Source organism: Cyprinus carpio, chromosome B9 (assembly GCF_018340385.1).
Source record: "Cyprinus carpio isolate SPL01 chromosome B9, ASM1834038v1, whole genome shotgun sequence".
Taxonomy (NCBI): domain Eukaryota; kingdom Metazoa; phylum Chordata; class Actinopteri; order Cypriniformes; family Cyprinidae; genus Cyprinus; species Cyprinus carpio.
Window position 1 is genome coordinate 25,461,364 of NC_056605.1, and position 18,172 is coordinate 25,479,535.

At 35.5% G+C, this 18,172-nt stretch overlaps 2 protein-coding genes across 2 annotated transcripts in view; both read left to right on the top strand.

The window, feature by feature from the left end:
* Positions 1–18,172, top strand: part of LOC109095683 (collagen alpha-1(XVIII) chain-like) — a 76,545-nt gene that overhangs the window by 35,625 nt on the left and 22,748 nt on the right. The window contains 2 exon segments of the mRNA XM_042730466.1: positions 14,938–15,477; positions 18,100–18,172. The exon segment at positions 18,100–18,172 is cut by the window's right edge and continues 11 nt beyond it. Of these exon segments, the coding sequence (XP_042586400.1) occupies positions 14,938–15,477; positions 18,100–18,172 (613 nt within the window).
* LOC122138367 lies at positions 5,274–7,557 on the top strand. The gene has a single exon (XM_042730506.1). The coding sequence runs from the start codon at positions 6,056–6,058 to the stop codon at positions 7,133–7,135; it is 1,080 nt and encodes a 359-aa protein (XP_042586440.1). The 5' UTR covers positions 5,274–6,055; the 3' UTR covers positions 7,136–7,557.

An 18,172-nucleotide genomic window follows, 5' to 3' on the forward strand; every position in this document is an offset into this window, starting at 1 on the left:
AAGTTCACTGGACACTGTGAGGGGTGATTTGATATCTTCTGGCTTTTTGGCAGGGGTCTGATTACATGCTCAATTATTCTCGTATTGACTGCTGTGCTATTCTGAAGCTTTTGAGAATGCATTCACATGTCATTCGAATGACATGAAATGAAATATTCAGTGGTTTGAGCATTTGGTGTAGTTAGTTTTGTAAGCTTGTGTTTCTGAAAATATGTAGGTTTTAATGGACATGTAAAGTGGCATAGAAATGTTGGACCAGCAGATGATCTGACCCTTTTAAATTCTTCTGTAAGTAGTCCAATATGGTGTCCGTTTAGGACTGACACAGCAATTAAAATTAAAGTGGGTCACATGGGCTCGATTTGGAAGTCCAAGTCAAGAGTGAAATTGCAGCATGTGATCACTAGGTATTCCCCTTTGGATGATTTTAAGAAGTTAGATTAATATAATCTGTATTTTGTCTTTCAATTTAATCTTCTCTAAGCCTGTATTTTTTTATGTTACATAGAGGGTTTCCTTTATTAAAAACTTGCTGTTGTTCTTTGCTAGTCTCACATACTAAAATAAGAATGTTGAGAAGGTTTACTTTGTAGGTTCTTCTACCTAAAACAGTGTAAACATTATATTCGGCTATGTGACCTTGGGATTCATCAGAAACAGAATTTTAAACTGACTTAAGTTGTCCTTACAAAGCCTGTAGGAGTGTCTGTGTCGATGCTATTTGGCTAGCCGCTATGTAATGACAAACCTAAGTGGGAAAACCCGAAAAACATACTTAATCAAGTTTTGTTGTTCTGTCTGCTCTTGTTTACTGATGCAGTAAACCTGTGTCACATCTGTTTCTGTGGTATTGTGGATCAAGGACACCTTGTTTACACATCTCATAACTTCTGCTTTTGGCATGTCAGCCTGAGTTAGACGTTCAGACTCTCTCTGCATTTAAAAAGAAATCCTGTGGACAGCGGAAACAGGATAAGATGCTGTTATTATCCCTGTGCTCAAGTTAATTACAAGCACTCAGCAAATTCCCAAAGTCACCTGTAAATACAGAAAGCTTTGCTTAAATTCACAAGATCCTTTCATTTGTCTAGTTTCCAACTGACCTCATTGCTGTTACAACCCTATAAACTGTATTTCTCAACCATATGTCATTATATATATATATATATATATATATATATATATATATATATATACAGTATAAACACACAAACACACACAGTATATATGCTGTATACCTTCGAACACAGATTTTTCACTATGATATGCACTTCAATATGAGTAATATAAATTCTTTACAGTGGTTTTATAATTTTGTTTAGTCTTTTTTAGAGTTTGACAATTATATGGAAAATGTATATAGAAAAGAAAAAAGATGGTCACCAGGGCAGCATTTTTAAATCAAAAATACAGTAAAAACAAAAAAGTAATAATGTGAAATATTACAATTTAAAATAACTGTTTTCTATCTGAATATATTTTATGTATTTAAATAATTTTATGTGCTGATTTGGTGATCAAAAAACATTTCTTGTTATTTTCAATGTTGAAAATATTTGTTCTGATTAATATTTTTATAGAAACCGTGATGTATTATATAATTTTTTTTTTTTTTAGAATTCTTTGATAAATAATAAGTTCAAAAGAACAGCATTTATTTGAAATAGAAGTCTTTATAACATTATAAATGTCTTTATTGTTACTTTTGTTCATTTTAATGTGATCTTGCTGAATAAAAGTATTAATTTCTTTAAAAAAAAATACTGACCAGCAAACTTCTAAATGGTAGTGTACAACATAAATTTTAATCTGTTTCAAGTATTTCTTTAATTTGGTAATTTACATACTTATGAGACCACATCGTTTTGATGAAAACCATCCAAGAAATGAGGGATTAATGAAAACAGAGATATTTTTATTCAAACACACCCAAGGACACTACATGTCCAGGATACATTTCTCATCGGTGAGAGGCAGGAAATGTCAGGAAGGCTCATTTTCCTCATAGGAGTTTGCAGAGGAGTGTGACTGAAAGCATACCGGTGTGGGTGTTTTATTTTTTGGCCACCCATCCTTTCTGGCCGCGCATCTCTCATATCCCGTGTACCTTAAACTTCTCAGACTAACATGTGTGGTACTGGTGTATGATTAATACCAGTGTTGCCCAAAACAAAGCTCAGGTGGCAAACTTTCCAATCATTACAGTCCCTTGGCAGTGGCACCCAAGAATATCTCAGTCATTAAAACCAGGGACTCCCCAGAAGAAAAACAGCACAAGCACACTTTTATTTCTGTACCAGCATAGAGTAAAAGCTGCTGTATCTTTTACAATTCATGTTAAATCATATCCTGATGAGTGCAGCTTTCATCCACCAAAAAAAAAAAATTTTTGGCTGATGGCAGAGAACACGTTGGCCCTGAACATGCGCAGAGAAAGGTCACGACTGCGAGGGAGTCACTGTGGAGAATTGCAAGCTAAGATTCCCACCCATGTAGACACTGAATGATGAGGTTTAGCATTAACCCTTATGTAAAAGCTAACAGCAGGACCAGTTATTGCATTGTTAGCTGTTTTGGTGATATATGTCACGTTTTGTCTCGAGGTAATAAGAAGCATGTGTCGATGTCAGGTTCTCATAGCTGCTCGTGTTTCAGTGTCCTTGTGGGGGAAAAGCTGTGTTTGCAGTTCATTAACCTTTACTTCCTGTGTAAAGAGACAAAAAAAGAATGAAGAAAGTCATACTTCCATTAAACCTACATTGAGTAATGGAGTCCAATCATGCTTACTATATTCATTTCCTGCATGTGGGTCATTTTTCTTGTTCTTTTTTAATTGGCTAAATGGTTCTAATGAAACATTTTTGTTTACTTATTTTTATTTTTTTTAATTGCAGCTTTTCCTTTGCTAATTTTGTTAAAACATGGGTCTGCACTAAAACTTAGTTAGTAGGTGAAAAGTAGGCAAACCAATCACAAAACAGTTGGCAAAAAGTACCTAGTACTTCCGGCAAGCTTCAGAAGTGTGAATCTGATGGAAACTTTACTATCCCATGAGGCCATTACAGTGAAGGGACACAACTGGTGTTGTACTGTAGGTCACATGACAAAGCCAACAAGCTGGGTGTAGTATGTCCAGAATTTATTCATACTACTTAAATTCATATTATAGGCTATAGAACATACTTTTTAACTCTCGCAACGTTAATTTTTTACCAATGTAGTACATTCTCAAACAGAGTGAGGCTCCATTTGCAGTCACATTTACCATTATTCTGCAATTTTTTTGTGAACAACATACAGTCATATCAATGGGAATCGGGATTGAGTGCAATCAGAATTTTTCGTGTGTGGATGAAAGAGTGGTTACGTGAATTTGACACACTGACCAACAGAAAGCAGCGTTTTGGTTTGAAATGGACTTTTTTGCAGGGTGTGCTACACACATTGCTACACTTATTGACAATGGATAATGGACATTTTTGCCCACAAAATTTCACAAAAATTTGAACAATGTCATCTTTAGAAGGTAGTTGTCTACAGTAGACAACAAGGCAGCTCACTAGGTTTTGGCACAGAGCCACTTCCAGAACTCTTCCAGCAGTGTCCACTTGAAGTCTAAATGCTATGTTGAGTCCATGCTAGTAGATACACTGTGTTCTTGGCTGGGGTTCGAGGACTGGCCACACTACTGTTGCTCAGCATTTGTTAATGTCATTCCCACACTAACTGTGGGCAGCCCCAGTGATTTTGGCTGTGCCTCCTGATGAATTGTTGTGAGGGGTTGACTTCTTCATTGTGCCTCAAGGGCTTTGGCAGACGTTGTAGGTTTCTGGAATATCTGCATTGCTCATTGTGTGCTTTCACTGTTTAATAAGAGAGCTCTAGAGTCTTCTTTGAATCAAATCCCCTGCTTCAGCTTTTATCCAGTTTACATCAAAACCCTTAAAAGTAATTGTGTGTCTTCGAATCATCTTTAATCCAGTGCTCTGTCTGTTCTGTCCACAACTTCACACAAGGCTTCATTGTATCTTTTGGCTTATAGTGTTAGTCTGAGGTGAGTTGTGAGTTTTTTTTTTTAATAATTTCCCTCAACGTTTAACCAAAGTACTTCACACTACTAAAAGTAGGTATGTGCTGGAAAAAAAACTAAAAACTTTAAAGCATGTTATAAAAGTCAGATTCTTTTAATTAAAATTCAGATAAAGACATGACCAGTGTTTAGTTGCATTTTTACATATTTATTTTGTTGTTGTTTTTATATCTTTTGTTCTTATTTTTGTGTTAATTGTCTTTAACATATTGACAATATTTCTTTCTGACATCAAACTGTAGTCCTTTTTTTTCTGACTAAAGTAGTACAGTATATACTGTAATTTTAGTTGACAGTGTGCTTTAAAAAAATACATGATTTAATTTATTCATTTAAACATATCAAAGGTATAAACAACTTATTACATACAAGATGCAGCAAATGAAAACTATTTTTGTTGTGTTTCCTGCAATTATGTGAACTGTGTTTGGATTTCTGCATGATTTAGTGACTGTATGCAATTAATTTTCACTGATTTGGAGTCCATTTAGGATACTGCATTATGTTAATCCACAATGGCATATTCATATACCTTATATACAATGGAAGAAATGGTATTTAAACCATTTTTACTCAGAAATTGCTAGTAAATTTCACAAATCATTGTAAATAAATGGTATAAAGAACATAAAATTGTAGTAGAAATATTGAAATAGAATTTTCTTGTAAAACTTACTTGATTTAAAACTTTAAAATAACTTTTTACAGTGTACAGAGGGAGGCACATTGTCCACTGATGCATGTGAGCATATTTTGAAAAAGTTTCTTCAGAAGAAATCTACATAGTTTGACAGTCCTCATAGAGTTTCAGTTAGCATGAAGAGGGTCTCTGTCACCAGCTCATGTAGGCTTGTCTGTACAAGTGCACAAGCTCTAGATAACTCTGTAGCTGTGTCCTGTTTAAAGTGCAGAGGAAGGGGTGGGCTCGGGCAAAACTAATTGCAAGTTAGCCAGAGAGCAAGATTTATATTGACTGGATAGGGCTTGGTTTCATCCCATATACTGGAGGTGAGCGAGTTTTTAGACCTCTTGTTCCAGCTCAAAGCTGGAGAGTGGAGTTGGCTACTGTTTGAACTTCACTGATGTACTTATGAAGTGATTCATGATGCCTCTGTCCCCTAAACAGGAAATAAATTTTGTACCGTATCATCAGAAGGATCCTAAGGAAGTTGTTCTAACTAGGTAGCATAATTTGGGTTTTTTATGATCTATTAACTCTAAAAAAAAAAAAATTACAGTGATTGCATAACAGACTGACTTTCCTCAGACTTTCTGATTATTAATACTTATAAACCTTTTAAATGGACGTGTGTGTGCTGTTGGTTGTTACTGTTACTGTAATACTGGAGATGTGCCTCTGATGCAGAATTTCATAAACTACCTAAATATTATTTTTTTCATGCCTGGCAAACAATGGCATTTCCTTAAAAAAAAAAGTAACTTTAGTATTATTATTATTTTTTCAACTAGAATTAACATTGGCAAATAAAAAATAAACCCATTAAAAACATAAATTTCTGCATTAAAGAGGTGTTTTGAGTATTTAAGCAGCTCGTTTCTGTGTAACTGGGTCTATGGAATTTCTCTGCCCCTTTAAAGGCTGTAAAGTTGAAACAACTCTAAATTCCATCAGTGAGGGCATTTAAAGCACCGGGGTATACAAAAGGACGCCTTGCAGGCATTTTTGGTAAGAATATCTATCATCAGAGACACTCTTTCACAGAGACAAAGAGGAGATGGAGCTAAGGGGGAGGAAAAGGTCCCAAGCTTGGCCAATAACGAACCAGCCCCCTGCTCTCTTTTAAATATGTTACTCCTCCTCTAAACTTTTCCTGTCTGGCTTGTGGGCTGGTTGTGGTGACTTTATGGTGAGCCAGAGACGAGTCTGTGTGTATGTGGTGTGGATTACTATTGAGGGCATGTCAGGATTCTGTTTGAATTGCTGAAAGACTGGAAGTGAACGTGATGTCTAAACTCAGGTTTTGGCTGTGCCTCTTTATTCTGGTGTGCTTGAGGATACACCACACGCATGGCTGGCTCTGGTTCAATGACTCGAAAGAAAATGCAAAGGGCGCACAGACACCGGCTTACCTGACAACTGTAAGGCCCACATCACCACCGAGGACAGAACCGCCCAGAACAACAGGTACAAGTGCTTCCATAACTGAGGTCCTGAAAGAGGTCAGTTCTGATGGAGGTCATTTTGAAAGGAAATCAGAGTTCAGGTCTGGGTTGGGGGTTGAGTCAGATTCTATAAGTGGGTCATGGTCTGAATTTGCTTCCGGATCCGGATCTGGATCTGGACATGAAAGACAGGATGGCTATGTTACGTCAACCAGCTTTTTGGGTATTGCTGGTGAAGATGCTAGATTGCGTGGGGGAAATTTTAAAGTTGAGACCAAAGAGGAGCATATGGATGGACTTCAGCACATCAGCGACCCAACAGACAGTCGATTTAATGAAAGCATTGATGGTTCTCGTAAAAATGTTAGCACTTATAATGATTCAAATGGGCGTAATTCTACAGAGCATGATGATTATGATAACACAACATTGTATTCCACTGAATACTCTGTCTCATATAGTCTACTAACCATTGAAAGTGAGTTTTTAGTAGCTAGCATGCCAACGGCCGTCGAATCCCCACGCTGCTTGCCAGTCGATTCTGATTTGCCATTTTGCACCAGAATGGGAGTGGAAAGTTTCACAGTACCAAATTTTCTAAATCAAAGCAGCGTGGAGGAAGTTCAGGTGGTTTTGACCAACTGGGCATGGCTGTTGCGGTCAAACTGCCATTATAGTTTGGAATGGTTTTTCTGCCTGCTGTTGACACCTCGGTGCGGCCCACCTGGACTGCCGCCCCCAATGCCCTGTCGCAGTTTCTGCGAGGTGCTGCGTGACAGTTGCTGGACGCTCCTGGATGAGGGCCGCCTCCCCGTGGAGTGCCACTCTCTGCCCGAAGAGAAGCATGATGGGTATCGGTGCTTGTCAGTTAGTAACCAGAAAGGTAACGGCCGGTTAGAATGCCATCTCTTTTGCTCTTAAAAAAGGAGAGAGATGCATTTTCAACCAGTTCCACCTGTCTGTCTGTTTGTCATTCACCAGTCCTCACAAGGAGGTTTGTTTGTCCATAAGTGTTGTGTGGTCTTCAACAGTTGTAAGCACACAGATTCTCTGGGGAGATGTGTTTTAACACATTCACTCTGCACGTTTGTCAAAACTGCATGGAAATGTGTAGGATGACTGCATGGCACTACTAAATCAAGTCTTTGCATGTTTATGTCTTTGTTTTTTAAAGCACATGCGACTATGAGTTCACACAGTCTTGGATTGTTGTGGTGTTCAGTCTTCAGGCCTGGATGGATTTTTTTATATTTATAATTTAAAATTATTATAATTAATTATTTTATAATATATTTTATATATAAGCAAATTTGATAAAATATATTATATTTATTAGTGGTCGACCGATATTGTTTTTTTGACAGCCGATGCCAATATCTTGGAAAGCAGGGGATATAATTTTTATTTTTATTTTTATTAATATTTAAGAAATTTGAAATAATTTGACAATGGATTAAAAAATAAATGTGTAAAATAAACATACTTATACTTTAGATGACAAAGTATTTTTCACAAATAAATAAATATTTAATTAAAATATAATTAAAAAGGAAGTAAACACTGTAACCAACTAGGCACTCAGTATTCTGGGAAGTTTGTGTGCATTTTTATTTTTAAATAAAGCCAGGGTAACACTCATTTTACATACACCACTGTGTGCTCAGGCGCTGCAGTTCTCAGCATCGTCAAAATAAGTCCCACATCAAACAGATTGAAAAATGCCAAATATCGGCCGATATGTCGGCCTTGGCGATATATCGGTCGACCACTAATATTTATTAATTAATTAATTTTTCTTTCTTTTAGTTACCCAGCTTTTTTATTGCCTAAAATTATCAAGTAATCAAGAATGGCTGGAAATGTCATGTAAATTCATTGGTCAGAAGATGTAGGAATCATGATTCTTAACCAATGTGTGAAGCCCCGAATATGTGCAGCATCTATAATAGCGTAACCTAATCTGTTGAGTACATTTAATTGTGCAATGATGTAAATATGGATCTGCTTAAGATCATTTGGTACAAAGTAGCTTAACTTTGTTTAGCAGTTGGAGGAATGGGTGAGAGGTATGATTTCCTCCCTGAGTTGTGATTGTATTGTAATTGCACAGATAATTATAGTTTTCATAAATGTGGTTAGACTTGGTGAACATAGGAGAATAAACTTATAAAAGATTGTCAAAAAAATTCACCATAAAAATACCCCACAGTCTTTCTTAACCTACATTTAAGTGGAGTATCTTAGAACTGGTATTTGTCAAGTACAAGTAAACGCAGAGAAACACCTCTGCACATTGATCTTCTCTAATGCTGTTCCTTATCAGAGTATGCAGTTGGTCAAATTGTTAACCTGTAAGCTGGATGTATTACATTCCTCCATGCAAGCATGTTTTTTAAGGCAGAGGAAGGTCCCTTTCTCTCTGATTTATTAATAAATAGCAATGCAAGTTAAACAGAATCAGTTCTGGTGTCATTAGTAGGTATGATGAAAATGCCATGAGCTGTTTTGGTTAATTTGGTTCTATTAAATAAAGATGCTCCAGAGACTTCTGGACTTTGCCTGGAATGAAGTGTTTTTCGTATTGAAACATGAGCTCTTTTTACTGAATATGGGGTTGGGAGGCAAACACTTTGATCTCGAGTTGTTTTTGACAGTTAATGCCGTTCATATGACTTTCCCCCTCATTCCAGAGTTTGTTCTTGACTGTGGAGGAGAGATAAATGTTCATCATCTCAGTGGCTGGAGGATAGTACCATCTGTCTTCTAATAAGTATGTCTTTGTGCTGAGACACAGTAAAAACAGCTTTCAGGTTAACATTTTTGGCAGGAGTGACTTTAAACAGAATTGTTAGTCCATGTTCAGGCTGAATTTATGATTGCAGTCCTCTGCCAAGTAAATCCTGAGAGCATACCGTTGGTATTTGTATGGTTTTGTGATAAACATCTAGAAACACGGTTACAGAATAAACTGTCATGTGAAGCAAATGAACATATATAAATACACAATGAGCAAACAGAGTCATGATGAATAGCTACTGCGGATGATTTTATATGATTGGCTGTTATAGACTCTTGCTTGAATTTCCTGTGTTTGCTGGGGCCAAGTGCTCTTTATCTTAAAAGTGTGTCTAAAAAAGGCATTATCTTTCAGACAGCTTGTTATATTGACAACTTTGAGTGGACATAATGTTTAGGAGACCATCCAAGCCAATCTGAAGGGGCACATATATGCAGATAATGAATTTTTTTTTTTTTACAAAGCCTGTAAATATGTATATATGCTTGCTATTGTAACCGCTTTCCACATGCATTGTGACTATAGGGGCAACATCAAGTTTTCAATGATATGTATTGTTTTCCTGTGAATAAATGGTAGAGATATCCAAGACTATGTATATGGCTATATATAGAAACTGCCTTAAAAAACCTACCTTAAGAAATATTTACTGGATATATATATATACAAATATATTTTATATACCAACTAGCCCCGTTAGATTCTGCTGTAGATTTGGAGATGTGTTTGCGTGTACAGTATGTTTAAATAATCTTTTCATCAACCTCATTTAGAGTTATCTTAAATAATGGAAACATCTAAATTAAATTAGGTCTGGCAGTGTTTAGAGTCATTCAGGACTGATTTAGGGCAGATAAGATCAAACCACAATATTAATATTTTTATAATGTAAGCAGCATGTTAGAAAGCAAGGCTTTCTCAGCGGCTGTAAAGCTTCCTGTAAAGCGTCCCTATGGTCGTGCAGATTGCACGTTTCTTCATGGTTTGAGTTATGCTAATTATACAGTTCTCATGTTAGCTACATGTGAGGGAGTCGACGTTTGTTTCATCGCAGGCTAAAAAGTGAATTCCAGGTGTGTGTTGGAAAGTGAAATTGTCAGGGGAAATAGATTGTTAAGTGTGACACTGTCTAGCCATTGTTAGTTTTTGTGAGGCTCTGGGGCCATGTGTAAAGGACAAGCTAATATGTAACAGACTGTCTAGTCTTCCTTTAACTACAATTGATTGGTCTTCTTGCTAATTAGTCTGTAATTTTAAGGTATTTGCATTCCTCATCAAAATTCCCCTCTGTTGTGAAAGCCTTTGAAACCTTACTTTTAAAAGCTCCTTAGGGAGCAGCATTTTTTAAGATTATGTATTTGTATTTGTATGGCACAAAAACAGTATAAATTAGGATAACTGTATTAAACTGAAGTGTTTTGTGAGACATCAACTGATTCACAAAAGAATTGGACTTTTAAGGAACAGAGATGTATTGCTTTGATTTACAATACTGTTCAAAAGTTTGGGGCCGGTAAGATAGTTTTCTGTTTTAATATAGTTTAAATTGCAATTTATTTCTGTGATAACAAAGCTAAACTCTGTCACTTTTGTTCAATTTAATGGATCCTTGCTGAATAAAAGTAATAATTTCTTTCAAAAAACAAAAAAAGTTTGAGCTGCAGTGTAGCTTTGACCACTGTAACATTATTTTTAAAGCTGCTGTCACAGTGCTAAAAAATGTTCTGTAATTAATGTCACTACTTTTAGTCAGTTACTTCCTCTCACTGCTGCTCACACATTTAATCTTCTGTACAGTCTCGTCTCATATTCTACCATGACTGTTCTGAAAGCTTTCTCAAATAGTGTCACAGATCATAAAGGGGTATATGTAGTGAGAGTAGATAGAACTATTAGATTTGGGGAAAAATGGCTTCATTGGGAAAATGGAAGTGATTGTGCTAGAATTCTCATTGGGTCAGAGGCCTTTCATGGAGCTTTTCCACAACAGTGGAGTCTCTTGAGTGCCAGCAGACAGTGTGTTCAATTCATTCTGTGATGGATCAACTGAGAGGGCAATTCCTGCAATTGCCAAGATGACTTGATTGTCAGAAAAAAAGTTAAATTGGGAAGTTTGGTGTTGAGAATCTTAGTAGAGATGTACTTTGTGCCTTTATGGCGACTCCAAGTTTAAATGGGTTTCCTGGGGTAAATTGGCAGTGTCAAATTGGATCATACAGTATTTCTGTTTTCCCTTGTATTGGCTAAAGAAATGGAAGTGTTCCTTTGCAGGTTTCCAATTGCACGGAAATGTATTACGGTCCAGTCTTTAATGCTCTCTAGTGTGCAATAAAAGGTACAAATCGACAAATTTGTACACAGGCCTGTTTGGTATAATTAGGTCTTCTGTGACGTTTGATTGCTGACATATGACTTGAAATGTACACCCGCTCTTTACTCACACAAATTATCATGCTCCATATTCAAGCTTCAAAGTGCAAGATTGGTGAATGACATTGATGACTTTGCCTTTTCTATCAGGATTAAGAAGGGACGCCCAGTAAGTGGCTCTTAAAGCTTTAGGATAAAGAGATTACAGCTCACATCTTATTTAAGCTTGATTAGAAATTACATTCTGCAGCAGCCACAGATTGAAGTGGCAAACTTGTGTAAACTAATCTAACTTCAAGCTAAAACTCATAACCAGGAAATCTAAAAATTTGTGAGTTTTTTTTTTTTTTGTATTCATGATCTTAAAACAGTGTTAAAACTTACTTTCTTCAACTGAAGTTCAGTTTGATTCATGTTTTACTGATGTGATTTAAAAATGTTGCAGTTTTCACATTTTCACAGTTTTATAGGCCCCTTTGTCATTTAGATATGCCCTGTATATGGACTCTGCCTCTTGCCAGCTATAATCAGGACCTAAGCATTTCTCATGAGCCCCTAAAGTCATATTTTAATGTATGACTTAAAATGTGTAAGGGGCCTGAATTTTAACATTATATTTGCGTTTTCAGTAATAAGGGCCACTTTAGCCCTTGTAGCACCTGCAATAGTTTTCATGTTTGGTTTAATCAGTCTATTCAGTTTGAATCAATAAACAGGCGCTTTATTTAAAGTGCTAATTTTTAACTCTAACTAGGTGGGCCTTTTTTTCTTCTTCACCAGATTACAATGAACTGGTAAAACATTGACGCATACTGATGTCAAGGTTGGCTTGTTTGGTGAACATGTGAATGTTACAGGTCATCAGCAGTGTGTCATGGAAGAAAGTTAATAGACATCAGCAGACATGTAAAAGTAGTTTTTTTATTGTCTTGTACAAGATGAAATCAACTAGAATTAACCGAGTTTTTGCCAAAATATTTACTTTCAGTAAATAACACCAAATTATGCATTTATAGCTGCATTGAATTGTGTTTGTCTCCTAAATTTAATTTTTAATTTTTATATTTTTGTTACATTTATATATATTTTTATTTTAAATATACTATTTGTTTTAGATTTTAATATTTTTTTATTTTTTAAATATTTTTGGTATGTAACCAAAACAATCCAGTCAATCCTGATAAATAAAATTTACAATTTTTTCTTCTCACTGAATACCCTGTTTCACTTTGAAATGCATCATGCATCAGTAAATCAGTTGCATCTATTGATTTTGAAATGATGCTGTTGATTCTGTCTTTCCTTGGCACTACCTTCTTCATCCAGCTTGACCATGTAATGATGATACTGTCAAAAATGGAAGCATTTTTCAGTTGCAAATTTTTTAAAATCTCTTTATGATAGTCATTAGTGTCAAATGTGTGGTTTGTTGTATTCATGTACAAGATCAGACACACATGGCCTCAGGGGCTTTGTTAAGTCTCATTCTATCCCGACACACATCTGGATTCGGGAATTAGAATTTATTGCCTGCTGTCAGAAAAGCAAAAGTCCGGGATTCTGGTTTCCCTAAAGTGATTTTCACAAGCCTGACATGTCTCAGAAAACTTCAGTCTCGCAATGAAGTGGCCATTAGCCATTGAATGCTGGTTTAGCATGTCCATTGTTTACACAACAGCACCTGAACATGTGCAGGAATGCAAGGTGATCTCCAAAAGCTCCTCCTCTTTTAAGCTTGTCATTATCCTGTCATGATGTAAAGACTCGGTTTATGCTTTGAATAGTGAAACTCGGAAGAGTGGTTCTTCTCTGTCTAGTTAAATCAGCCCAAAGATTAGGTTCACAAGCTAAACATTATCCACTAAAAGTGCACGTCACACCAAAACCATATGTAAGGTGTATTTTCTTTCTAATCCTTTCATGTGCAACAAAGGCAAGAAGAGTTGTTTCAACTCAAAACAAAAGCACCATCTGAAGAACTTGATGAATATGTAAGCCCCTAAAGGACTTTGATCCTTGTTTGATAAATAAGACCATGTGCTCATGAGCTATACTTGGTAGTCTTTTTTCAGACCGTTTACAAAGTCGTCATGGTTTAAAAGACTTACTTTACAGCATGAAAGCAGCTCAAAGTTCAACAAGTTGACAACATCCTTAATGTTTCTATAATGTTTACAAAGCACATTTATACATCAGTATAATGAGCACTTGTTATGTTATTTAGTGTTTTGTGTTTGTTTTTTTGTTTGGGCTTTCACTTCATGCTGTTTCATTTTGTCTAACAAAACAAAATCATCTTTCATGTGATAGAAAAAGGAGGGATGTTTTGGCAAGAAACACTGTTTTTGCTTTTCTATATTTAAAAAGCAGAATCGCCTAAAGGATGTGTGTGTGTATAGGCAGGAACTGGAAGGGTCTTTAGCTGTCCAGCTGTAACCTCACACCTTTCCCTCCTCCTCACGACATGTCAGCACATGGAGCCTGTGATGTTTCCATGTCTAGCGTATCTTCACAACTGGCTAAATATGTATGTGCTGAGTGATATTAGCATGAGATTGAAGGTTTCCATCTATAGTTCTTAAAGTCTCATGATCTCACCCAGCAGTCTGAGTTTGATTTATATATACACTATAAAGTAGTATCCATTAATATTTTATTTTATTTTATTTTATTTTGTGTTTTGTTTTATTTAATTATTTTGTTTTATTGTATTTTTTTATTTGTTTTGTTTTTGAGAAGACTTTATTTTATCGAAGTTAGTTTTTTATTTTATTGAGATTAGTTTTCTCAAAAATTTCATTTTTTTCAATACTTTGTATCAAATTCTGATAACATGGCTTGTATTTTTGAGCCTAAATTTGTAATAGTTGGCAGGAAATTCCCCTGTCTCAGGCCAAAACAAGTTTTATATACCCTTGAGTCAAGCATAAGTACTTTTTTTAACTTGCTGTCTCATGAGTCTTATAAAAAATGTTTTCACTTTTTTTTTTGTTTTTTTTTTGTTCACAAAGTATAAAACATATTATTTATTTTTTTTAAAGATGTCAGTGCGTTACATGCATAGTAAACTTCATCCTTAAGAAGGTCCTCTGGGAGCAATAAATCCAAGGGGTCACTTTCTATTTAAACTTGGAAATTTTATTGGCTGATAAATGTACATTCTTGTTAAATCAAAAGTTTTGTATATTGTTTCAGGATATCAAAAAGTCCCAAACACGAGTTACATGAAATTGATTATTCTTTAGAGGGTCATCTGTCTTTTTTTATTCACACATTTTCCTCCTGAATAAAGGATGAAATTACTTTGAGCTCACTCAAGATGCTGTATACAGCCAAAAATAATACATTCTCACAGTATTTCACTACTAAAGTCAAGATGCACCCCTTGATTTCCCATCACAGCTGTCAATGTTGAGCACTTCCTCTACAATACATGTCTGAGCTGACTAATAAAGTGCTTTTTAACCTAGTCTCAGCCTGCTGCCCATCCCTGATCATTCACTTTTGTATTGCTTTTTGTGAAGTCCATTTATATTCTTTTCCTTTCCTTCCACAGGAAAGTGGAGTGTCGCTGTTGCAGTTAGTTGGAGATCCTCCACCTGATGGCGTCTCCAAAGTATTTGACGATGCTAACAACCCCAGCTATGTGTTTGACCAAAGCTCCAATGTGGGTCAGTCAGCTGCGGCCCATCTGCCTAACCCTTTCTTCCGTGACTTCTCCCTCATCTTCAACATAAAACCAACGTCCTCCAAGCCTGGAGTCATCTTCTCCATCACTGACCCAACTCAGAACATCATGTATGTTGGTGTGAAGCTGTCAGCGGTGGAGAAGGGCAAGCAGTATATCATCTTCTACTACACCGAGCCTGACTCGCAGAGCTCATACGAGGCGGCCAGATTCTCTGTGCCATCCATGGTGAACACTTGGACCCGGTTTTCCATCAGTGTTTTGAATGAGCGTGTTTCCCTCTACTTCAACTGTGACTCAGATCCTCAGGTCATCCGTTTTGAGCGGTCTCCAGATGATATGGACCTGGATGCCGGGGCGGGAGTGTTTGTTGGTCATGCCAGTGGAGCAGACCCTGATAAGTTTTTGGTATGTACACAGTCTATAATTTCATATCATGACATTCTGGTTAAAACAAGTCAAATCAAAGTAGCTTAGGCCAGAAAAGGGAAAGTGCGATGAAAGTGTCCGTGCTTGAGTGACTCCTGCATGATTTGATTGCTCAAATTGGCCTGTTTAAAACACAACAAACATTCTTAATAGTTAAGAGTAGTTAATTGCTTTAAAAAACCACAGGGGAGCAATTAGCTCCTGTTAGTTTTGTCTGGCAGTGTCCAGCAGCTGACCCCACAGCTTGATTTCAGATCATGAATTAAGTCAGATGAGAACTAACAGCATACATTTAATTTAATTTAATTTAATTTAATTTAATTTAATTTAATTTAATTTAATTTAATTTAATTTAATTTTATTTTATTTTATTTTATTTTATTTTATTTTATTTTATTTATCCTTTTTATCAAATTATATATTTATATTATTTATTATTGTTTATTTTTATTTTATTTAATGTTATATCTGTTAAAACAAAATAGTACTTGTATATTTATTATGCAATGTATATATTTGTTTATTTTTTATGTTTTTTATAAATTGCGTACTTATTTTTTAAGAATTCATGTTTAATTGTATTTATATCAATTTATATCTGTATTGTATTTATATCAATATCAAATTATATTATTTGTTTATTTTATAAATATTATATTATTTTATATATTTATTTTAAAATTTAATTTAATTTAATATCATTTAATGTCATTTATTGCCTACTTATTTATTCCTTCCTTACTTGATGAATTGTTTAATATTAAGTTTGATATTTGGAGGCATTACTTATATTTTACTTATATTTAAAAAAAAAAAACTTAAGATTTTAATGTATTTTAACTTTTTGTCAGGAAGGGCAGTTATCTTTTTGTCACAGGAAGTTATCTTGAGTTTTTATCAAAAACATTACAACTTAATATTAAATGAAAATCATCCAGGAATAATTAATAATATTAATAATAATAATATTATTAAATAAATAAAATATGTAATTATTTATATGACATTTATTTATTTTTTTAAATCATAAATATATAAATAATATATAAACTCTATAAATAATTTGGTGCCACTTTGAACTTGAAATGTAAAATATCATTTAAAATAAACAATTTAAAAAAAACAAAGTATATACGAAAGTAATAAACAAGAACAGCTTTTACAGGCCAACAGATTCTTCACCAGCTGCTGTTCTACTAAAGCAGCCTTACTGATCTGTGAAGTGTGTTGATGGAATGGCCTGCCTTGTTTCCACCAGTTATGCTAGTGCTTTCAAGCATGTTGTTCAATAACCATAGTGAGGCAACTGAGGCAGCAGAAATGCCTCACATTTCCCAGAGCTCATAATGGCCTCTCAAAAGCAGATGGATCTTGTTTGGTTCAGTTTGGCTCCTTGTTTAATGTGGCTTCCATTTCCTGTGGGAACTCCACCATAAGGAGATGGCCATCATAATTACAGACCTGATTAAGCAGGATATGATTGCTGTTTCATCCCTCTCATAAAGACCATGTGCTTATCTTCAGAACTGTGGGGCGATCAGGTCTGTAAATCTGACCCCACGTTGGGGCTGTAATAGGGTCTTGGCAGGTCACAGCGGGAAACAAAAGGACAATTAAGACATCATAAAGCTTCCTTCACTGGATTCTGCTACTAAACGTTTGACCTTAGCTCTTGAGACATGAGAGGGGAAGTCCTGTCGGATCTTACCAGCAACTTACCCACAATTCCTATTACCCCAAAGGGATTTTGAATGGAGATCAACTTAAAGCTATAGTTCACCCAAAAGAATAATTCTGTAATCAGTTACTGATCCTCATAATGCTTCAAGCCTGTATGAATTTCTTTCTTTGTAGGCCATAAAAGAAGATATTTGGATGTTCATGCTGTTCCTTATGATAGTGAATAGTTAATCAGATGTCACACCAAAATACCCTAACAGTAGTCCATAGACTATATTGAACATTTGATAGCTTTGTGTGACAAACATCCATTATTCACTGAAAATCTTATTTTAAAGTTGCTTTCAAATCTCGTTCATATGATGCATTTTGAAATTTGCCACCCATTAATAGCTTAACTGTTGGTCTTCTACTCCTCAGAGTTATCATATGTCTTCAGAAATAGAGCAGAAATAGTTGTATGGACTACTTTTATTGTGCTTCTTATCCTTCTGGAGCTTGACGTCTCTTGGACCCCATTCATTTTATTGTATGGAAAAGAGCAGCATCAACATTCTGCTAAACATCTCCTTTTGTCTGAATTTTCATTTTGTTGATGAACTATCCATTTAATCAGACATTTATATTAGCCATTGAATATAGAAATGTGTTGCTTGTATTAAATGTTATCACCATCTGTTCTGCAAACCATGAAAGGGAAATCCTACATGGAGACAGATAGCCATGTGTTTTAAAACTAAGATATCAGGCACACATTGTTATCTGACTGCCAGCGTTTTTGCCGTGGAAGGCAATGGCATGAAAAAAGCACAGTGGATTCAGTTTCTAATGAGCAGCTGCCCTACAGCATGGACTGTATGTCACCACACCTGCCATGGCCATCAAAATAAGCTCAGTAACCTGTGCATGTGTTTGTTTTAGGGTGTTATTGGCGATATGAGGGTGTTGAAAGACCCTGGGGCAGCTGAACGACACTGTGAAGAAGATGAGGATG

What these genes read in the sequence shown, in the direction of transcription:
- LOC122138367 (XM_042730506.1), top strand. Translation starts at nt 6,056, where the DNA reads ATGTCTAAACTCAGGTTTTGGCTGTGCCTCTTTATTCTGGTGTGCTTG.